This window comes from Nycticebus coucang, chromosome 13, assembly GCF_027406575.1.
Source record: "Nycticebus coucang isolate mNycCou1 chromosome 13, mNycCou1.pri, whole genome shotgun sequence".
NCBI classification, from domain to species: Eukaryota; Metazoa; Chordata; class Mammalia; order Primates; family Lorisidae; genus Nycticebus; species Nycticebus coucang.
Genome location: NC_069792.1, coordinates 64,224,427 through 64,249,030, shown reverse-complemented (window position 1 = coordinate 64,249,030; position 24,604 = coordinate 64,224,427). Strand labels below are relative to the sequence as shown.

The following is a 24,604-nucleotide window of genomic DNA, read 5'->3' as shown; positions in this document are numbered from 1 at the left end:
CATATTAATTTAAAATTATAAAAGTTACAAAAAGAATTTGTAATGAACTGAATAATTAAAATCAGGGTCACTTTAATGATGTGTTTGTAAATTTTAAAGATCAATAAAACTGCTAAGTTTTGACTATTTTTTTTTATCATAAAGGAAAGTTGCTTTCCAATTTCCTTATAAGGATGAGATATTAAAAAGCCGAAGCTTTGGTGGCGCCTGTAGCTCAAGCGGCTAAAGCATCAGCCACATACACTAGTGCTGGCGGGTTCGAATCCGGCCCGGGCCTGCCAAACAATGACAACTACAACCAAAAATATAACCAGGCGTTGTGGTGGGCACCTGTAGTCCCAGCTACTTGGGAGTCTGAGGCAAGAGAATCACTTAAGCCCAAGAGTTTAAGGTTGCCGTGAGCTGTGATGCTATGGCACTCTACCCAGGGTGATAGCTTAAGGTTCTACCTCAAAAAAAAAAAAAAAAAGTTGAAGCTTTGAGAAGTAGCCTAGTACATGAAGCAGTCTTTCTTTTTTTTTTTTGAGACAGACTGTCACTCTGTTGCCCTGGGTAGAATGCTGCAGCATCATCGTAGTTCACAGCAACCTCAAACTCTTGGGTTCAAGTGATCCTCTTGCCTTAACCTCCCAAGTAGTTCGGACCACAGGCACCTGCCAGATGCCCAGCTAATTTTTTTATTTTTTAGTTGAGACAGGTCTCACTCTTACTCAAGCTGATCTCAAACTCCTGAGCTCAAGGGATACTCCCATCTTGGCCTACCCAGAGGGTTAGGATTACAGGCATGAGCCACTGCAGCCAGTTGAAGCAGTCTAATTTGATGAGTTCTGTGCTTCTGTACCATCCTCAATAAATTTTTTCACTCTAAAACACTTAAAATTTATCCTTGTGTTTCAAGGATAGATACTGACCACAGACAAAAAAGAAGAAAGAAAAGCCTACCATAAAATCATTTAGGTGTTACCCCTTCACTGTAGAAACAACAGCTCTACTACATGAAATGTACTTTAGCCTTTAAAACGTTCTTTTACCTGGAGCTTACGTACCCTAGAATTAAGGTTTCCCTGCTATGTCAGGGGTCTTGTTGGGAGTTTTATACCTCCATAAGAAGCTGTCAAAATCTGCAAACTTTGGCTCTCTTGATAAAGGAGAAAGTCAGCCTAGACTGATAAGAATAATAATGATACACCCTTTCCATATTTCTCCAGCACTTTGGGTTTTTTTTGTTTGTTCGTTTGTTTTTTGAGACAGAATCTTACTTTCTCATCCTTGATAGAGTGCCATGGTTTTATAGCCCACAACAACTTCAAACTCCAGGGCTCAAGCGATTCTCTTGCCTCAGCCTCCCAAATAGGTGGGACTACAGTTCCCTACCACAACACCCAGCTATTTTTAGACACTGGGGTCTCACTCTTAGGCTGGTCTTGAACTGGTAGACTCAAGCAATCCACCCGCCTTGGCCTCCCAGAGTGCTAGGATTACAGGCATGAGCCATCATGGCTGGCCCTCTCCAGCACTAACAATAAAAGATGAGTCTATTTGATTTACATGAGTCTCCTTATTTAAAATACCCTGGATGGGCCTACCTGTCAGTGGCTTGCACCTGTTACTCACACCTTGCTCTGCATCTTAGGTAAAGCCCAGCTTTGTTTTCATTTATCTCCCCAAGGAAGGAGCTCTCTTGGGTGTTTAAATGGAGAAGAAGCTGAAAAAGGAAGGAGTAATTTTTGAAAACTTGGCAGAAGAGTAGGCCTGGGATAGTGCCAGAGTTGGTGGTGGTGGGAGATCTTTTGAGAGCACAACTCTAGTCTAGGAAAGAGATAGGAGACAACAAAGCTTGCAAGGTTAAGGCTGCTGGAAGGAAATAGGAAATAGGAAGCTGAGACTGAAGATTACTAAAAGGGAACTTCTTACCCCTGGGAGATTTCAACCAAAGGTGATTTTTCCATAATGGAGGGAGAAGCTGAGGTAGGATTCAGTTCTTATTGGAAAATGAAAGTTCATTGTACCCAGCCAGCAAAATAAAACACAGTCATTATCACCTGTGTGCCAATTCCAAGCATAAACCAAAGGTGTTTACAATTGAAGCAGGCAATAAATCTCCTCATTAGGTAAATACTTGTTGATTTTTTTCCACTTCAAAGATTCAGAGAGAGCAAGTCATACCAAGTACGTTCTCTATGCTCGAGACAGACCATTGTTTCTGGTTTGATTTCCTGAAATACTCCTATTTTGTAAGTACTAGATGGCAGGTCCTTTTTGTCAAGTAGGTGAATTACATTTATTCTACTTTAAGAGTTTTTCAGAACAAAAATGTAGTCCCCATGGAAACAAATGGAGACAGATGTGTAACAAAATTAGGTTTTGAAATTGCTGCAAAAATCTTCCACATAAGCATTCATTGAAATATTGCTTATAAAACTGAAAAACCAAAACACCTAAAAACCTGACCATTTCTCATAAAACAGAAAAATCTAGAAGCAACCTAAATGCTCAAGAGCTGAGCAATAATTAACTTACAATACAGCCACACAATGTGGTGTATTTCATTCGCCAAAAATCATAATTATGAAGTAAAAATGGCAGCAAGGAGGTACTTATAATATTTTGTTAAATAAAAATGTGTAAATATTTATTTATGTGAACAAAGGACACAAAAAGTAATTATCCCCCAGTGAACACTTTCTCTGAGTGGTGAGGGTGGGTTTCATAGATAGGAAAGCAAGAAGGCACTGGGAACAGGAAGAGGCTGAATTCCATGTCAAGATCAGAAATACCCTAAGTTTCCTGGTCCAGGGAAGCTGGCCGCGGGAGTGGGAGGTTAGGGGGGAGGGGGGTCAGGACCTGGAGGGAGGCAGGGCTGCGAGACCTACCTTGTAGTAGTCATACAGCAGGCCGAGGGCAGCAGCACTGTCCTCATCACCATTAATGCTCATCATTGCCTTGGTGGCTGCCGTCAAGGGATTCTCCAAGTACGACTTCCAGGCTTCATCCTCACTGGTGTAGGCTCTTCGGGTATTGAAGGGAGGGTCACTGGGCATGGGCACTAGGGCCACTAGTCTTTTATTACTGCAAAAACAAAAGAAAAGTGAGGTTCATTATCAGAGAGCACAATGTTCCTTTTTCCCACTAATTCCCACTAACAGCACACACATTATATGGACATAGGTATTAATTTGTGTTTCTCCAGCATAGGGGAGGAAGAAGGAAAGATTAAAACAACAGTGACTGCCACACATTTATTTTTTCACGGTTCGTGAAAGGTAATAATGTCCTTAAAAAGTAGTATAAAGTAGTATTAGTAGGTGCTATGGTTTAAATATTTGTCCCCTCCAAAACCTGTGTTGAAGATAGTTGACATTGATGATATTGGGAGGTGGATCCTCTAAGACAGTGGTTCTCAACCTTTCTAATGCTGCAACCCTTCAATACAGTTCCTCATGTTGTGGTGACCCCTGAAATGAAAATAATTTTATGGTTGGAGGTCACCACAACATGAGGAACTGTATTAAAGGGTCACGGCATCAGGAAGGTTGAGAAGCACTGCTTTAAGAAGTGTTTGACCATGAATGGATTTAGTCTGTTGCTGCAAGGGTGGCCTCGTTATATCTGGAGTGTTCTTCTTGTTCTCTTCACCCTCTGACTTCCACCTTTTGTCATATGCAGCAAGAAGGCCCCTGTTAGATGCAGCCCCTCCATCCTGGACTTCCCAGACTCCACAACTATGAACCAATAAATTTTTGTTTATTAAAAATTACCCAGTATCAAGCATAAGGACAAAACTGGCTAAGATAGCCAGTCCTCTTCAAACATGGTGCTCCATGTCCAATCATTCTAGGGGCCAAGTGATTTTATTTAATTATTCCCTCTTAATGCATATCAGAATGAAATGCTGTGAGAGAACAGGTTTCATTTACTTCTCCGAGTTCTAATTACAAATATGTGCAATACATTAAATCTGATCAATACACTGATTATTAAATACTATTTTATCTAGTTTAACCTTTATCTGAAATTGCTAGCAAATTATAAACCAATCCAAGCCTCTTAATTAAAAAAGGCAGTATAAGCTACTTTGCAAACACAACATAATATAGGCAATGCTGTGTAATGAGGACATGGAGTGATAGTAACTCCACAGTATTTAGATGATCTGAAGACCATCATGGACAGTGAGGAGCAAAGCTGGGGAGCTGTCAGTAGAGACAGAAAGGGACTGGAGCCAACCGATCCTAACCAAGCCAACCTTGCATAAAGCAGAAATTGACAAATAAGGCAATGTCTTAAGGTGGGCGTGACTGTGACCCAAATTCCCAAAGACCATAATAGTTCTCAGCAGCTCCCCATACTGGGACCTCTGCTGCCAAGTAAAATAGCCAAGAGACACTTTGTCACTCATCTTTTGGCCCTCTTTTGCTTGTCCATTGAAATGGAACCAAAAATGGAACAAGACATTATATTTTAGTAACCCTTCTGTTTGCACATAGTAACATGGCATGGACAAGCGACCGGTGAAGACAATACCAACATTATTCAATAGAAACTCAGCCATAACCTTCTCTGCGGGTGTAAGGGGCCCTGTTTGCCGACACTCCTATGGACTCTTCCAGTGGTAGATGTTCCCTCAGCTCACTTTGTGATGGAGAGCTGGTGTGAACCCACAACGAAGAGTGTGTTGAGGGTCCCTGATGTACTGGCATGGGCCAAACATTGGTGGAGGATCAGAAAAGGACAATGACATGGGTAAGATATATGTGAGGATGTGGTGGGTGGGAAACACACATTTAGCAGAGAGGAATTCTGGGCTGGCTGATCACTAGGCCTCTGATTTGAGCCAGTGGTTCAGTGGAACTGTTTGGGAGGAAAGAGAATACTGGCCCAATTGCAAATGAATTAGATTAAAAGTGTATAGTCAGATTTCTTGGAGTAAATGAGAAAAACCCTTGCTAAAGGGCTTGCCAACAGTTAGGCACTGTGGTCACATGGAGCAGCACAGGCCCCACACATAGAGCAGTGGGAAGCCAGGTAGAGCCTGAGCCTCAGTTTCTCATGCCTTAAACAGGGCTAGAAATGCCCAGCCTACTTACTGCATGATGTGCTTGTGAGAATCAAATAATATAATTGAGATAAAATCGGGTTCCATAAACCGTACAGTGCTAGGCAAATAGCAGGCATTGTGTTCTATGTTCCTGTAAGGTTTCCGGGTGCATCAGTTTTTGGTAAAGTTGATTATACTTTTAAAAGTCCTAAAGATAATCATTGATTAAAAGGAAATAAGCTGTTCATTTAGCAATATTCCATAATTGTTTACTGAGAATCCAGTAGGTGCTGCATATCATGTGGGTTGCTAAGGATGGAATGGTACATGAGACACTGTCCCTTGCCCCACGCAGCCTGCGAGAGAGAAGGTACAGCTATTACAAGGGATGTACAGCTATTATGTGGGAAAGGAATGGCCGATGTCAGGCAGGCATATGACAGAGGGGACTGACATATTCAGAGGACCAAGGAGGAGCAAAGTTTCTACACAGATCTGCAGAACAGGGACGTGCTCGTCAATGCAGAAATGGGGAGATGTGGTAAGTACGTTTGAAAGTAAAGAATACTTAGGTGGTGCAGAATAATGGAATGTTCTTACGAAAGGAACATATTTATATTCATTTTGGAGACTCAGCTAAAGAAATTTTACATATTTCATCTAACAATAAAAAAGTGCATATCCTTGTTGTAGAAAATTTCTAAATATATAGGACAGGGTTGGATTTAGAGGCAAGGAAATGCTGGTAAATGCCTGAGGGTCCAAAAGCAAAAGAAACCATTCCTCTGGGGAGAGCCAAGGAGGTAGACCTGGGGGCCAAGGTTGTGACAGAGTCACCCAACCCACAGTTGATTAGTTGGGGCTTCCCTGGATGCCTATTCACTCACAGAGCAAAATAAAGGATTCTGAACCCCAACCGTTGCCCCTGAAGACCCAGGCATCATGCATCTAAAATGCTCAGTCCTACAGGGAGGACTTCATGTTATTCGGTGTGAACTCATCATTGAAAAAGATGAGGATTTTATTCTCTTTCATGCCCAAGAGAAGTACATATTGCTATAGTGCAGTGGGGAGTGGAGTGGGGTGTTAATTACAACAACAACTGAAAGTTCAGCTGGAAGCACCGCCAAGCTGAAGGAGCCGAGTCTTCATTTGCACTAAGCAGTGTCCTGATTCACTGCAGAGATTTTTCCTCTCTTCCTTCTTAAACTCCTGACTCCCTCCTCTTGAGTCTCTTAGACTGCTGATTTCATCTGTTGCTAGCACAAATGTTCACTCATAAACTTAAGAGATTCATCAGCCTTTCTCCTATTGTGAAATTATTGATGAATCCTTACATGATCAAAGAAAAAATATTCTGGGAAATCAAAACTTTATTAAGCCCTTTCTTTTTCATTTCTGGTGGCCCAAAGGGGCCACTTTTATGCTCTTCCCTTTAAGTATGCAATGACTGTATTTTTTTTCTTCCTAGATTATAGTCTCTCTGGTACAGAGCACTGTTGAATGAAGCACTGTTGAATAAAAACAGAATAATCTCTCTGGTACATTAAGCAAAAATGTGGATTTGTAAAGACAAGAAAATTTTACAGAGCAGCTTTACTACAGTTAGGAACACTTTCTGAAGTTGAGTTTTAGCATTTTTCTTTTGGAACAGCAATTCTAATTTTGCTCTGGTCAACTTTTAAAATATTTTTTGTGAAGCTTTTGGTATGCTATGTTCTGGGTAACCTTGAACACAGAGCAGTAAACATGACCATAAACTTGATCTCTGGGCCCTTGTTTGGAGAAGAATTTCAGTGAGTTCCGAAGCAATCACAGCAAGGCCAAGGCCATGTTAGATCACCCAGACAACTTTTTTTTCCTCTCTTATTTTTTTAATCCATGATTTCATTCTGTGGATGTTGAGAGGATAAGTGAGAGATGGGTCATTTCCTGAAATAGTGAAAGAGGCAGAGCAGCCTGTGGCTGAGACTATGAGCAGAGTCAGCAAGGCTCCATCCAGGTCACTCTGTAGGAACAGTCGACCTCCACCTCCCCCCACTCCCCGGAATTAACAGGAGTCTAATGCAGGGAATGAGTCTCTGGGGAGAACCAGAGGGAGCTAACACACGCCTCCACCTGCTAAAAGTGTGTAGTAATGGTCAACAAATCCAAACACAAATCCACTTATAAAGGACACTTGGGACCCAAAACAGAAACTAGGACAGTAAAGTATTCACACAAAATTATCACTTTTAACCAGTTTCTCATCATCATTTCTTTCATACTCCTACAAGCGCACTGTTTTGTTTTGTTTCTTGTTTGTTTCTGTTTTATGGGGGTTTTATCTTAATCCAGAAGGAAGATGGTTTGGAGTGGAGTAACCTTAGTTTAAGCTTCAGTTTTATCACTTAGTAAATTTAGCTGAGTTACTTTCTCTCCTTGAGCTTCCATGTCTTCATCTGTATCGTTATCTATTTTGTAGCATTTCTCTAAAGGAGTATCTCAGATATTATATATAAAGTGCCTAGTACATTGCAGATCTTCAATAGAAGATGATTAGATACTTCTCTTTAAAACTGATTCTACCCATGACCTTTGCTCAAAATCCATGGACTATTCGCAGGTCTTAAACCTCCTTGAATTTTCTTGCTTCTGTAAAAATCATACTTTGCCTGGCCTTTAAGACACTGTGCTAAGGTGGTTGTCCTCTTTAGCCAAACAGTCTTCCTAATTTCTACTCTACATGAACGCCCCTCTTCTCTTATTCCTCTAACTCTGATTAGAGGAATGGCCCTTTGCTCTTTTCTTTCCACTTTTGATTCTTACTGCTTTCATTGCTCAACTTTAATGACTGACAGATATGTATTGCCTGAGAGTCAGTTCCGTATTTCTACTTGGATATCCTATTGTCAGTTTAAACTCAATGTATCCAACACTAAGCTAACACTAAGCTAATCATCATGTCTCAACCATGTGATCCTCACCATCAAATAATCTAGACCCCTAGCCACCCAGAGCCAAATCTTAAGAGTATGTACTGGTTTAAAACACGGACTCTGGAGCCAAGCTGCCTGGGTGCAAATCTTGGCTCTACCACTTAACAGCTGTGTTACCTTGAACAAGTTGGGTAACCTTTTTGTGTATCAGTTTCTTCACCTATAAAATGGAGACATACTTCAAACTAGATAGAATAATAACATTCATTCCCTACTATTTTTGTCAGAATTGAAAACCCTGACACAGTGTAAAACTACATAAATGTCAGCTGTTATTCTTTCCCTTTATCCTATAAATGACATCAGTCAACACCTTCACATTATTACAGCTTTAATCTTATCTCTTCATGCCTTCAACTTGCCCCCTTTCCATCCATATTGAAGTCTTGTGAAATAATCTTCATACAATGTAACGTTCAAGGGGGTACTGTGATTCATACTGCCTGTAATATCAAGTTCAAAATCCTCTGTCTGGCATATAAGGTCTTCCATCAATCTGGTCCCAACCTACTTCTCAAAATATATTTCCTTCTATTTGATTGATAAGAGGAATTAAGCCATTTTCTCTGCAGTTTCCTAAAGATGCCCATTCCTCCTTCTAATCTAGACTATTCTGCTGCCTGAAATGCCCTTCCTGCTTCTTTGTCTGAATTCTCTCTTATCAAAGTCTACCTGTAACATCCCGGCCTCCAGAAAATTTCTCATAGTTTTCTCTATTTTAGCCTTTCAGGGCCTCCCTTTGGTAAGAACTCCCATAGCATGTACATTATTTATTATATAATTTACCATTTAATTTCTACTGTGCAAATATTACTAACTATGCAAAGAAGACTGTCATTCAGCTGTCAAGGCCACCGACTATCCCAAGAGAGTGGCGTTCCACCAGACAAAACCCCAGAAGCTCCCATCCATAGTCACAGCCTTTGTCCTGCCTTGGATTCCCAAGGTGGCTTCAGCCTGAGACGTGGGAATCTTCTGCAGCAGCTTTGCCTCTGGCTTGCTTTCTTCTAGAAGTGCCAAGCTGTGCCCCATCAGCAAGTGCACATGCACACAACTCCCCGAGTAAATCAAACACCTACACACCTAGACTGGCCCTGGGCACTTATATCTTAACAGACACCTTATACTGTAGCTGTTTGCAGAAAATGACCCACAGAAGATGGTCCTAGAGCCAAATCCTGGCCCTGCCACTTATCAGCCAGTATCTGTTTGCAGAAAATGACCCCAGGAGATGGTCCTAGAGCCAAATCCTGGCCCTGCCACTTATCAGCCCTATTACATAGAACAAGTGATTTCACCTGTCTGCATCTCAGCTTCTCAGCTCCCTCATTTGCTGCATAAATTAAATGAGAGAAACACATGTGAGGCTCCCAGCAGAGCATTAGAGTTGTGCCCTTAACTGGGCCTCGATGAAGATTAGAGAAAAGCAAGATGAATAATGAAGCATAACCAAACAGCTGACCTTCAACCACCACCCAACCCACCTCAAATCCTGGCCTCAGTCTTTCCTGTCTCTGTGGATGGCAAATCTACTCACTACTCAGAGTCAACCGTGATTTCTCATTTCCTACTTCCACCTCATTAGAAAATCCCGTTGATTTCACCTTCCAAATATATCTAGAATCTGACCACTTCTCACCACCTCTATTGCTAGCGGTCTGCTCTTCGCCACCATCAACTTGCACTTGGGTTATTGCATTGTCTGTGGTAGCCAGCTTCCAATATGCCCTCCTTGATCCCTGACTCCTAGAATCCACAGCCTTGAGGAGTCCTCTTTCACACCCTACCAGAGTCGATCTATATGATTAATAGCTTATGGCAGAAGTGATGGCATGTCACTTCCAGAATTAGAAAGTCTGCAGCCTCCATCTTGGAAAGTCAGTCTCTCTCTCTCTCTCTCCCCGCCCCCCCCACTGAGGCCTTCACAAGCAGCCTCTGAGGAACTGAGAACTGCCCACAATGAGTGAGCTCAGCAGATTCTCTAGCCAAAGTCAAGTCTTGACCACTTATGACCCCAGATGGCAGCATGACTGCAACCTTAGTAGAGACCCTGAGCTAGAACCCAGTGAGGCTGTTACCAAGTTCTTTGGAAATTGGGTGAGATAATGTGTTTGCTGTTGGAGCTGCTATGTTCTAAGATAGTATGTTACACAGTAACAAACGACAAATGCAGTCTCCCATTCCATTTCCCTGCTTTGACCATTGCCCGACGCCACCTCCTTCCGGCTTGCTTTCAATGAGACAGCATCTAGAGAAATTCCATTGAAACATGAATCACATCATGCCTTTCCCACCATGACTCCCCTCCCTTAGAAGAGAAGTCAAGGTGGCTACAATGGCCTAGCAGGCTTGATGAGATCCTCTCCAACCTCCTCTCCTGATTTCCTCTCTCTTACTCACTCTGGTCCTGGTGTACTGGTACCCACACTTCCACCCTAGGGCCTTCACTCGAGCTGTTTTGCTTTCCCAGAATTTTCTTCCCTCAAATACTCCTGGCTAACTCTCTCATCTCCTATATGCCTTTCCCAAATCTTACTTCCATGAGACCTCCCCTGCCCTATAATGCAGAAGAATGTCTCTACCAATCTTGGAACTTTCAATCCACCTAAAACTTTCTATGTCTCTCACCCAGCTCTGTACTCTTTCTTCTTTTCACATGTAGGAGCTCACTTATTTATCATGGCCAGTGTTCCTTATCTGCCTACCTCCACTAGAATGTTCCTAAACTCCACAAGGCTGAGATTCTTCATTTTGTTCATGGTTATATCACAAACACCTTGAACTGGGCCTGCCACATATGTGGTACTCAATGAACATTTGTCTAATGAATGAATAAAATTTCATCTAAAGAAGTAGAGTATAAAGTTGGGACTTAAAATATTGAGAATGGAGAAAGATGTATTTTTCACGTTTTTATAAAATCAATTCACACCATATTTGTAAGGTTGGTTGTGAGCTAGGAAGTGCTATAAAAGTGTAAGTTAACATAATTTTAGGAAACATAATTATAAATTTACAAGCATTGTTCCTATTTGAACTATCTTTCTCTTCCCTCCTAATTCTCTCCTTCAAATTCAACAATTCAACAAAAAGAGGATTCAGTCTTTTATTCTCCTTAAATGTAAGCTACAGTATGAGGAAAGCAAGAATGTTTACATTCAGACCAGAGGCAAATGGAGAGGAAGTCTAAAATCCAAGCAGCACAGGCCTCACACGAAGGATTACTTTTTTCTCCCTGTTGTCTATTATTCCCACCACTGACTTAAAGTTAGGGACGACGTTTTTTCTTTTTCTTTTTTACCCAGGACAAGTCACTTCTCTCTCTTGAAGAAATAGTTGTGAGACTATTATATAATTCTCAGGATTTTGTGCTATTTACTCTGCCTCAATTTCCCTCTCCCCTACCTCTCTCTCTTTCTCCTTCTCTCTCTCACATGCACACACATGTACATGCACAGCCTTTATCTCGAGATCACATGAATTCTATTCTCCAAATGTCTTAGTATTTGGGTCTTCAGCACTTGAGATTGGTCTTCATGTACTTCAGTTTCTTGTAGCTGATTCACTGTAGATTACTGACTTGTATAATCATTTCCTAGCAAGAACATGACCTAATTCAGACTCTAAACTAAAGAGCAAAATTTTAAGAAGTGACAATTATTTTTTTTTCTTTTTGTATCTTGGCATTTTTTCCCATTAACAGAATAAGACATTGAGATGAAAACCAATGAACTAATCCTCCTACCCAGGTTTAATAGCACCATTTAAACTCTAGTGATGTTTGTTGTTTGCTGTCTAGTTTCGGTAATAACTCTCCTTTTGGTCCTTGCTGGAAGCAAATCACAAGAGATAACAGATACTTTCCATGTTAGAATAAGATTTGAATGAGATAAATCTTAAGTCCAGGGAGATATAGATAATCTTGACACGGAAGATGGTTATGTTTGGGAAAGAGAGGATTCAATTAATTCTGTGAAAATGTTATAATGCCCTCCACCATGTGAAATGAATAGTTTTTAAAAATAATAAGCTGTGAAATAAAATTTACATCCATTCAAAATAATATAATTTTATTTTAGATATTAATCATAATGTACTGATCCACTGATTAAGGCATCCTCCTCAGGCGCCCCAGCTTTGTAGTGACCTAAATATGCTCTTAGTCTACCTATTAAGTAATCCAAACTGAAAGGATAAGAGATATATATTTTTAAGGAACTACAGGAAAGGCACATCATAGAGCATAAGAAAAATCATAAGTAGAAGAATATCATGATGGAAACTGGAAGGAAGAAGATTAGAAAAGAATTTAAAAATAGAAAATATTTGTAGAATTACTACTTATGAAATGACTAAAATTTGGTGAGAAATAGACAGAAATAGAAAACCAAAATCCAAAACATTAACAGTGAATATAGGTAAATTTTTATTTGCTTGTTTCTACTTTGTACTTTCCAAATAGTCTTCGGTAATATACTACTTTGTAATGTCATACAAAATCACCTACCCTATGCCAGGTCATATTCTAAGCACCTTCTGTGGGTTAACTCAGGTATTCCTTACAATAACCTAAGAGTCCAGTTATGGGTGTCATACCCTTTGCACAGATGAGGAAAGGGACAACAGCTAGCCTGGGTCAAGTAGCAGTCAGCTAGACCAGGATTGCATCCCTGAGTCTGAGCTCATAAGCATTCTTGTCTGTTGCCAATTCTTGACTCTGCTCTATTTTCATGATTACAAAAAAGGGGGAACTAGGGAACAGACTGGATGAAAGAGATCAATATAACAGGGGATTTTTTACACAGAAGTAAATAAGATGATGTTCAAATTCAGAATAATAGAGAAATTGTACAGAGGGAATTTGTAAGCTCCTCGGAGAGAAAGGCCATGTGTTTAAATTATTTGTAGAATTTTAAGGTCCTAGAACATTCTATGGTGTACATATCAGGTAGGCAATATTAAATTATTTGTAGAATTTTAAGGTCCTAGAACATTCTATGGTGGACATATCAGGTAGGCAATATTAAATTATTTGTAGAATTTTAAGGTCCTAGAACATTCTATGGTGGACATATCAGGTAGGCAATACACATTTATTGAAAGAAATGTGTGGGGTGATGAGTAGCCACTTCTTTCTCATCTTCAGCTTGACATAACTGGAGGCTGTTTTTCAATGTTCCATGGAAGAGTGTTAACAAATAATTCACAAGATAGAAATATAAAGAATTGAGAGATAAGGGAAATATATTTAAGAGCAATAAAAAATATGATATTTAAAGGAAAGAATTATTTTATAGCCAAAATAGTTTTGAAAATTAAGAAGAGAATCAGTTTTCCTAAGGAACTTACAGTGCTCAATCTCTAGCAGTAAACAAGAAAGCACAAAAGCCCTTGACAAACCTGAGGGATAGATTTCCATTTAAAGACCATTTTAAGTGTTTACCTCTAATGCAGTGGTTCTTAACCTTCCTAAGGCCACAACCCTGTAATATAGTTCCTGTGGGTCGCAACCCACAGATTGAGGAACTGCTGCTCAAATGTTTATAGCCAATGTGGAAAACAGAAATTTTAGTGAAATTCCAGAAGACAGAAATCAGAAGAAATTGGAATAAAAGAGAAACTGGAATTAAGAAAGCTGTACCCCAACTTTCTGGTGCAGAAAGGGTTAATGCAAGTGAGAACTTCTTTCCCCCTGAGCATAGAAAACTTAACTCAGAGTCTTCAGGGTCTATGGCCAAGCCAGTCCCTGTACAATGCACCCAGAGGAACTAAATAGACCATCTTTTTTAAATACAGAAGAGTCTGCCTTTGGAGACACTCTTTCCTAGAGTCAGAAATAACTTGGTAAAATGCCTAGAGTAACTTTAAACTACCACCAACAGGAACAAAAACATTCACCTCAAAGTAACATAAAAATTTTCTATTATGCCTGACCTTCAGCTGCTTCCAAAGGACTCCCCCCCCTTTCCAGGTGCGTCAGTGCCTTGGCTGGTTCTTCCATTCAAGAAAGCAGCCCACCTTGGGAAGACTGAGCTCCACTCTACTGACAAACTCCCGCCAGAGTTGGAAGTCTGACCAGTCTAACACTTCATTTTTAATATGAAAACAAACAATCCCTAAATATTTAAGGAAATCTGACATAAATAAAAGAGAAGCCCCAAGATGAACAAAACAGGTTATATATGAAGAACATAATTAGATACAGAAAATAATGTTAGCACACATTATTAGAAAAAGAAATTATCACGAGATACTTAATTTTTTAAATAAAGATAAAATTTTGTATGAGGACTGAATAGAATTAATGAATTGAGAGATCAAAACAAGTAATTATCCAGTTTTTAAATAAACAAACAAGCAAGAAATCACAAGACAGGCTCAGCGCCTGTGGCTCAAGCAGCTAAGGCACCAGCCACATATACCTGAGTTGGCGGGTTCGAATCCAGCCCCGACCGCCAAACAACAATGACGGCTGCAACCAAAAAAATAGCCAGGCATTGTGGTGGGTGCCTGTAGTCCCAGCTACTTGGGAGGCAGAGGCAGGAGAATTGCTTGAGCCCAGGAGTTGGAGGTTGCTGTGAGCTGTGATGCCACGGCACTCTACCCAGGGCAACAGCTTAAGGCTCTGTCTCAAAAAAATAAATAAATAAATCACAAGACAAAGTAAAAGATAGGTGGAAGTGGGACACTGTGGCTCATACCTATAGTCTCAGCTGCCTGGTAGGCTGAGAAAGTAGGTCACTTGAGCTCAGGAGTTTGAGACCAGTCTAGGTGACATAGCAAGACCCTATCTCAAAAAAAAAAAAAAAAGGAATGCAGCACTAACAAGAGTTACAAAAGAAAGCAATGGCAGGATAACAGGGAAGAAATAAATAATCAAAGAAATAATAGAAGAAAATACCTTCTAAAGAAAAACTTGAATCTCAAGAGTGACAGGCCCCATAGTATTAGAAAGAAAAATAAAAAGATTTGCTGCAACGACATGCACCTGGAAAACAAAACAAAAACATCTATCCATATCCTGGTGACATTTCTATGTTGAAGATTAAATAAGACTGGGTGTGGTAGCTCACACCTATAACTACAGCACTTTGGGAGAAATGAGGCAGAAGGATCCCTTGAGTCAGATGTTCAATCCAGGGCAATACAGAGACCTCATTTTTACAAAAAACAAATAAAGAAGTAAATAGATAAAATTAGCCAGGCTGGTAGCATGTGCTTTTAGTCCCAGCTATTCAGGAGGTAGAGGCAAGTGGATCAACTAACTGAGCCTAGGAGTTTTTTGCTATAGTTGACTTACGATCATGCCACTGCACTCCAGCCAGGGTGACAGAGTGATACCTTGTTCAAAAAAAAAAAAAAAAATATATATATATATATATATGTAGAATATGCTACAAATACTTGAAAAAACTTAAGTAACTTTCCACAGAATAAGAAAGTAGCCTGTTTACAGCAGCCAGTAAACTTCTCATCGCCATTGCTAACTGGTACAAGACAAGAGAAAAGGGAATTGAACATAAAATTCTAAATACAGCAAAAAATCAGTTACCAATAAGTGTGATGGCAAAATGAAGACATGTTTAGTCATTAAAGTGTTTAAAAATTATTCCACTTAAATATACCTTTGAAAGAATTATCCCTCAGATCAAAGTAAAAAAAGACGTGCATGGATACGCAAGAAAATCAACATGGCTTTCAGAGAGTATCTGATAAACCAGTAAAATATTAAATGAAGTCTAACTAACTTCTAATCATGGAAATGAAATGTATGCCACTAAGAAAGGATACTTAAAAGTAAACCCCAACTCAGCAGGTGTGGTGTCTAAGGCATGCAATCTTAGCACTCTGGGAGGCCAAGGTGGGTGGATCGCCTGAGGTCAGGAGTTCCAGACCACCCTGAGCAAGAGCAAGACATTCCTCTACCTAAAAATAGAAAAATTAGCCAGGCATTGTGGTGGGCACCTATAGTCCCAACTACTTGGGAGACTGAGGCAAGAGGATTGCTCAAACCCAGGAGTTAGAGGTTGCTGTAAGCTATGACATCACAGCACTCTACCCAGGGTACAGTGTGAGTCTCTATCTCAAAAACAAAAACAAAAACAAAAAAAAACCAACAAAAAACAAAGGATAATCCCAAATTCAAATAAACTACAAAGTGATGGGAGAATCGTTGTTTAAAAAGTATATTAAAGATTTTGCTTTATATGAAGAGTAATAGGTAATGATTAATACCAGATATTGATAGGAAAAATAAGGTTAAAGGTCAGGCCTACTGGTTCATGCCTGTAATCCTAGCACTCTGGCAGGCCAAGGCAGGTAGACTGCTTGAGCTCAGCAGTTTGAGACTAGTTTAACAAGAGTGAGACCCTGTCTCTAAAAATAACCAGGCATTGTGGCGGGCACCTGCAGTCCCAGTTACTGGGGAGGCTGAGGCAAGAGGATCACTTCAGCCCAAGAGTTTGAGGTTGCTGTGAGCTATGACGCCACAACACTCTACCGAGGATGACAAAATGAGACTCTGTCTCAAAAAAAAAAAGGAAGTTTAAGTATGCTTATCAAAAATTCAATGGTAAGAATTACCAAGATAAAGATAGGATATAGAAATGTTATTTTATTTTTTATTTTTATTTTTTTCTTTTGAAACAGAGTCTCACTATGTTGCCCTTGGTACAGTGCTATGACATCACAGCTCACAGGGATCTCAAACTCTTGGGCTCAAGCAATTCTCTTGCCTCAGCCTCCCAAGTACCTGGGACTATAGTCGCCCACCACAATACCCGGTTATTTTTTTTTGTTGCAGTTGTCATTGTTGTTTAATAGCCCCAGGCCAGTTCAAACCTGCCTGTCTTGGTGTATGTGGCTGGCACCCTAATCACTGAGCTACATGTGCTGAGCCAGATATAGAAATTTTAGATGGTCTGTAGACCTCTAGAGAACTTTCAGGTATCTGTGAGTTCAAAATTATTTCTATACTAATACCAAGGTATATTTGCCTAATTCTCTATACAGACATTTGTGCTTATAGGTTCAAAACTAATGGTAGGTAAAGTTCTGGTTCCTTACATGAATCAAGGCAGTGGCACCAAACTGTACTTGAGGCATTATATTTTATGTCTACACACTTATGATAAAAACAGGCCAACAAACAAGCAAACAAATGTTACTTTTGCTTGACAATGTCCTTGAGGAAGCAGTATAAAAAAAAAATATATATATATTTTTTGAGACAGAGTCTCACTATGTCGCCCTTGGTAGAGTGCCATAGCACCACAGCTTACAGCAACCTCAAACTCTTGGGCTCAAGTCTTACCTCAGCCTTCCAAGTAGCTGGGACTACAGGCGCCCGCCACAACACCCTGCTATTTTTTGTTGCAGTTGTCATTGTTGTTTAGCAGGCCCTGGCTGGGTTTGAACCCGCCAGCTTCGGTGTATGTGGCTGGCGCCATAACCACTGTGCTATAAGCACTGAGCCAAAATATTAATTTCTTAAAATTCAAACTTGAAGTACCTTTTTAAAACTCTGTATAACAAAGCAGGAGGTACACAGAAAGTGCTTTGCACACCGAAATACAATCATTGCCTCAAGGAAAAGTACTGTGCAATTGTTTGCCTTGAAGCTAAATTAGCTGCTTTTTTCCAGGAATTTCGGTGTAACCTGAAAGAATGACAGAATAACAAACTATGTGTTCCCACTCGAGTGTTTGGCTGACATCTCAAAAATAAACCAAGTGTGATTCTATCACTTCCTGACAGTATTTGTGGCCAAGGGTAAAATTTGAGTTTTCAAGAAAAAAAAATGAGAATTTTGGAAAACTTGTATCCATTAGTATTGAGAACTTTCTAATACTAAAAGTTTATTTTCTGATGATGTTGATGGGAAATATTAATGGATATGATTTTTTGCTAATGTATCATGAAGCATGTTCACATTTGGAAGATCTGAGTAACTCAGTCAACCAATACTTCCAAATACCAAGGCATGACGTTAAAAATCACACACGGGTAAAAGATCTATTCAAAGTGAAAGACAAGCCTACAGATTTTAACTTAGCAGAGAAAGTTCATTGTATGATTGCAGTTTCCACATTGCGATTAACCTTTAAGAAACTACTACTTGTTGAATTTTGGTGCGGTATCACAGAATATCTACAAGTATCTGAAAAGGCTATGGAAATGCATTTTCCTTTTCCAACTATCAGTGTGAAGCAGCATTTTCTAACTAAAATAACATTTTATAACACATTCAGTGAAGAAGCAGATATGGGAATCCAGCCATCCTCTGCTAAGCCAGACATCAAAGAAAACTGCAAAAATGTAAAATGACACCACTCTTCTCATAAAATTCTTTTGTTTTGTAAAATGTAGTTATTTCTTCATCTTAAAATTATGTTACCATGCAATGGTGTTTATAATCATTATTTTAAGTGAATCATAAATAAGTATATTTTGAAATTTTTTTCATCTGTAATTTTGAATACAGCATTAACCAATAGCTATAACCCACCTAAACACAGCTATTTGGGGATTTCAATAATTTGAATGTTAAGGGGATTCCGAAAACAAACATTTTGAAAGCCACAGCTCTAGAAAATCACTATAGAAAAATAATAGAAAAAGAAATATTGATCAATGAAACAAAAAGAAACAAAAATCAAAATGATGACATGACAGAAAAAATAGGACTTTATATGCATGTATAATAGTGATTGCAGCGAGAGTTAGTTAACCCCATCTTAAATACTCTCTAACTGGAGTAAAAACAAACAAATATGCTTTTTTAAGCACCCCTGATACGTAAGAAAACTGACCATATGACAGACCATTAAGCAGAACTCTACACGTCCCAAAGAACTCTTATTAGGCCAAATTCCCTGACCACAACATAAATTTCAAATGAACAAAGAAAAAGATGAAGTTTAAAAACTATATGTTTAGAAATTATAACATATACTTCTAAATATTCACAGGTTAAAAAAATATCTCTTAAGAGAAATATTCTGAAAATTAGAACTCAGCAATAAAATACATAGTATATATTTTGAGATAAAGATAAATCATCACTGAGAGGTAAATTTCTAGCTTTAACGCTTTTATTAGAAAGAAACAAAGACTAAAAAATTAAAGAGCTAAGTATACAACATGTTAGAAAAGAAAGAATTAACCCAAAGAACATAGAAAGAAGGATATAATAAGGATTTTTTAATATAATGAAATGAAGACATGATAGAAAGGACAATTTTAATCCCTGCCGAGGCGGGAGTTTGAGATTTTATAGGCCAAGCACAGTAGCTCATGCCTGTAATCCTAGCTCTCTAGGAGGCTGAGGCAGGAATATTGCTTAAGATCAGAAGTTCAAGACCAGTCTGAGCAAGAGCAAGACCCTGTCTCTACTAAAAATAGAAAAACCAGCCCAGCATTGTGGTGGACGCCTTTGGTTCAAGTTCCTCTGGAGGCGGAGGCAAGAGGATCTCTTTAGCCCAAGAGTTTGAGATTACTGTGAGCTATGACTATGATACCATGGCATTCTACCCAGGGTGACAGAGTAAGACTCTGTCTGGAAAAAAAAAAAATTTTTTTTAAATAAAGTAGCTGGAATGTGCTGGCACAAGCCTATAGTCCCAGCTACTTGGGAGGCAGAGGCAGGGATATTTCTTGGAGTTTGAGGTTGCTGGGAGCTAAGATTGTGTCACTGCACGCCATCCTGGGTGAGAAAGTCAGACCTTGTTTCTTTAGAAAAAGAAAGGCAGGAAAGAAAGGGGAAAAAAGGAAAGGAAGGGAAGGGGAAAGGGACGGGAAAGGAAGGGAAGGGAAGGGAGAAAAGAAAAGAAAAGAGAAAATACTGCTTATAAAACTGAATATAAACAGAAGAAAAGACCATTTAGATCACAGAGAAGGATCAGACTGAAGAAACAAGCTGGAGGGAACTAATAATTTTGGGTATTTTCCATGGCATCCAGAATTCTTGATTTCCCTTCCTCTGCTCCACACGTAAAAGCATGAACACAGAAATCTTGATGCAATTCCCTAGGCTTCTACCGCATACCTTTCTCTCTGCACCTGTATGGAAAAATTCTCTTTGATTCCTTTTAAGAACAGACTTCTGCTTTGTGGACCCAATTAGTCTATGACCCAAAGGCCTATTTATAAGAGAAATGAAAATCAAAAAGAGCAACTCACATTTCATGCAACTGCAATTCCAGAATTACTTAGAGGTAGATGTGAAGTGTGTGTGTGTGTGTGTGTGTTGTATAATTGTAAACAGTGCCCTGGGTATAACTTGTTTTTGTGCTTATGAAGTTGTAAGGGCTCGGCACCTGTGGCTCAAGTGCTACAGGTGCCAGCCACATACACCTGAGCTGGAGGGTTCGAATCCAGCCCGGGCCCGCCAAACCGCAACCAAAAAAAAAAATAGCCATGAGTTGTGGCGGGTGCCTGTAGTCCCAGCTACTTGGGAGCTGGAGGCAGGAGAATCCCTTGAGCCCAGGAGTTGGAGGTTGCTGTGAGCTGTGATGCCACAGCACTCTATCCAGGGCGACAGCTTGAGACTCTGTCTCAAAAAAAAAAAAAAAAAAAAAGAAGTAGTAACATGTGCTAAAAGAAATCATGGTGATTATCCACTCCAAACTTCTCAGTTTACAAATGGGGAAACTGAGGTCCTGAGAAATTATACCATTTCCCTGAGATTACACAGTTTCCTTAGTTAGCACTAACATGAATAAAGAACAAATTTAGATGGGTTTCTGAAGAAACTAGCAGAAAAAAAATAATTTTTCTTCTTGTGGACAATAGAAGCACTCAAAGTAAGTCCTATGGTCCTAGATCTTTGCTTCAATTTAAAAATACTCTCAATTTCAAAATTGCCTCTTAAACAGTGAATAGTAGGGGGGAAAACTTTAATTTGAATATGTATATGTTAAGTGAATGTACATGTATGGAATATACATACGTCTTCGTATACATGTGTATGTGTGCAATATACTTCAGGTTGAGTGGAGTATGTGCAATGTGGGTAAAGAGGGTGGTGTGGGGAGAAGAGGTGAAAAAAAGGAAAAAGACAGAGGTCTGGCTTACTGGCTCAGCCTATAATCCCAGCACTCTGGGAGGACGAGGTGGGAAGACTGCTTGATGTCAGGAGTTCGAGACCAGCCTGAGCAAGAGCAAGAGAAAGACTCCATCTCTACTAAAAACAGAAAAAATTAGCTGGGTGACATGGTGGGCACCTATAGTCCCAGTTACTTGGGAGGCTGAGGTAGGAAAATCACCTGAGGCCTGGTAAGCAAAGATGACACCACTGCACTCTACTCGGGATGACAGAGCAAGACTCAAAAAGAAAGAGGCCAGGTGAAGTGGGTCACACCTGTAATCATAGCACTGTGGGAGGCCAAGGGGGTTTGATTGCCTGAGCTCATGGGTTTGAGACCAGCCTGAGCAAGAGAGAGATCTCTGTCTCTAAAAATAGCCAGGAGTTGTGGCAGGCTCCTATAGTCCCAGCTACTCAGGAGGCTGAGCAAGAGAATCACTTAAGCCCAAAAGTATGAGGTTGCTGTGAGCTGTGATGCCACAGCACTCTACCAAGGGCAATGAAATAAGACTCTAAAAAAAAAGAAAAGGAGGGGCGGCGCCTGTGGCTCAGTGAGTAGGGCACCGGCCCCATGTACCAAGGGTGGTGGGTTCAAACCCAGTCCCGGACAAACTGCAACCAAAAAATAGCCGGGCGTTGTGGCGGGCGCCTGTAGTCCCAGCTACTCGGGAGGCTGAGGCAAGAGAATCGCGTAAGCCCAGGAGTTGGAGGTTGCTGTGATCTGTGTGATGCCATGGCACTCTACCGAGGGCAGTAAAGTGAGACTCTGTCTCTACAAAAAAAAAAAAAGTAAAAAGAAAAGAAAAAAAGCACAAAAAACATACTATGTGGGGCAGAGCCTATGGCTCAAAGGAGTAGGGCGCCAGCCCCATATGCCGGAGGTGGTGGGTTCAAGCCCTGGCCAAAAACTGCAAAAAAAAAAAAAAAAAAGTAAGTGATATGCTCACTTTATGCATTTATATAAATGACATGTGTGTAAAATTTTATACAGTAAATATATTTTAAAGGAAGAAAGGAGGGAATGAAGAAAAGAGAGGAGAGAGGATTGAAAGAACTTCTCTTCCAATAAATGATACGGCGCAGGTAGTTGAGGCGTTTTATTTCATTTGTGTGTTAGTTTATTTAAATTAGACCCTTACTTGAGACCATTTCAATAAATTTCAGATAATTTTTTAGTTTTTTCATATACAACCAAACATAAAATAGAATCTTTAATCTGATCTTGGATTTAGGAAAAATTATTTAAGCATAAAGACAACAAAAGAATCAATAAAGAAAAATTGGTAACTTTGACCATAAAACGGAAAACAACTAAAAACAAATAGATTTAAGGTGAAAGGCATCAGAGTAAGGCTGCATGACAAACCTTCTCTCCCCTAAAACCTGACAAAAATAGTGTGTATGTGTACATACACGGGTCTCAAAAACTTACCAACAGCACAAGGAAGGCATGAGACCCTGTGTCACACATTCCAACAGATGGGGCTAAAGGGAAGAAACAGAAGATGCTTTTTTTCATCTATTTTTTAATATTTCTTTTTCAAACAGAGTCTCACCCTGGCGACCCTGGGTAGAGTGCAGGGCGTTATAGCTCACAGCAATCTCAAACTCCTGGGTTCAAGTGATCCTCTTGCCTTAGCCTCCCAAGCAGCTGGAACTACAGGTGCCACAATAGCTGGCTAGTTTTTCTATTTTAAGTAGAGACAAGATCTCGCTCTTGCTCAGGCTGTTCTCAAACTCCTGAGCTCAGGCGATCCTCTCCCCTTGGCCTCCTCGTGCCTGGCCTAGAAACAGAAGATCCTTGACCAATGTGCCTCACAAGGAGCAACACAGGACAGAGAAGTCACACCCACAAGTTAGGTGGCATCCACCCTGTGAGAGAAGTCAAGGAGTGAATAACAGTTTGGAAAACTCTGAGCTGAGTCGTTACTTCCACCACCAGACTGCGGCAGAGACGAGAAGAACTTGGGTTCTTCTAGTCTGGGAGGAAAAAGAAACACAGAACGAACCATCTCAACCAGTTAGCTGTTGTGAGTTAAGAGTGAGCTGTTCTGCGTTGAAGGGATATCAATGGGTGTGTAAAGCGGCAGTATGCTGTATCAGTGATGAGCAGGCAGGCACTGGCAAAAATAGCTAAAGGAGGGACGAGGACCCTGCAGAAGGGTCATATCTTACAACCAAAGTCACAGGGAGAGACTAGGATGCAAGCGGAGTTCTGCCAATGGAGCAGGAGATTAATTCTGTGCCCTGGCAATGGCTTTCTTCCCCATATTAATGGTTCCATGATGGGGAAAGACGTGTGCAGGGAGAGGAAGTGATAATTAGAGGCAGGGCAATGTGTGATGTGGGGAAGGTCAGGAGAACGGAGTGACACGGTGGACAAGGCATCAGATTAGGGACACGAGCCGCAGAGTTCTAGAACGTCTAGCACCCTGCAGACACAGGGACTCCCCTGCTGGCTGTGTGACACGGCCAGGGTGAGAAAGCAAGGTGTTGGTGAGCCCAAGTCATCTGTCTTTTCCACCTAGTCCCACTTGAAAATATCGGGCTCTCTCTCCCATCTTCATCCAGGGCAAGCAGGGGCTAGGCCAGTACATCTGTCAGAAAGAGAGCGGGGTTTGCAAGAGGCATAATCCAGGAATTATAGCTGTTTAATTACAACCCTTGTGATGTTCACATTAGAAGACTTCAAATAGACCTAACACTCTGGAGAAAAGACAAATGTCAGTGTAATACTTTGTATAATATTTGATGCTCTGTGAAAGCCCAGTCTTGCTTGCCCCGTTTCTGAAGAAAATAAGACTTTTAAAAGAATTACACAGACTCCCCAACAACTGTTAGAATATTGCCCAATGACAGTGTCCTGCAGAGCAGAATCAAACACAACGTGCAGCCGACTCTGCTGGGTAGAAAGAGGCCTTTACACTGAGAGGCAGCACAGGTCTTCTCTCTGGTGGCTTCTGTGACTTGGTTGGGGTCACTGTGGCACCTTTCAGGACACTTTCCCTGACCTCTGTTGGGGCTCTGGTCCTCTCTAGCAGCTCTAGAGGGGCGAGGCTGACTGAAGAAGAACCCATCTGTAAATCGCCCCTGGCAGAGAACAGAAACTTAACAGAACTGAAAACAAAATGGCATAGCAATGCAACATCACCCTGGGTAGGGGGCCGGGAGAAGACTGCCCGGAGCTCCGGATGAAGTTTCAGGACAGATTTCCACTGTGAACCATTAGTGTGGCCCCAACATCCTCAGGACCCTTTACTTGTAGCCTTAGTGACTGGGAGGCAAGTGAGTAGAAGCAGGAGACATGAACAACAAAAGTGACTGTCCTCAATAGAAGCAGAGGCCCCAGGACTCTACGGTCAAGTAGGGGACTGACCTAAAACCCAAAGGCATCCCCCCTCCGCCCCACGAGAGAATGCTTCCTTCAGACATGGAGTGAACTCCATACAGAACCTTTAACCAAGGGGGACAAGGCCACGACAAGCTTTCCCATCCTGTCACCTG

General features: G+C 40.6%; 1 protein-coding gene across 5 annotated transcripts in view; it reads right to left on the bottom strand.

The window, feature by feature from the left end:
- GRHL2 (grainyhead like transcription factor 2) overlaps positions 1-24,604 on the bottom strand; it is a 169,719-nt gene that overhangs the window by 119,685 nt on the left and 25,430 nt on the right. For 4 of the 5 annotated variants that reach the window (XM_053558834.1, XM_053558835.1, XM_053558838.1 and 1 more), the window contains exon 2: positions 2,874-3,069. In XM_053558834.1, the coding sequence (XP_053414809.1) occupies positions 2,874-3,069 (196 nt within the window). Of the gene's footprint in view, positions 1-2,873; positions 3,070-3,339; positions 3,444-24,604 lie in introns of those variants that run through there. The other variant, XM_053558837.1, reaches the window with a different exon arrangement.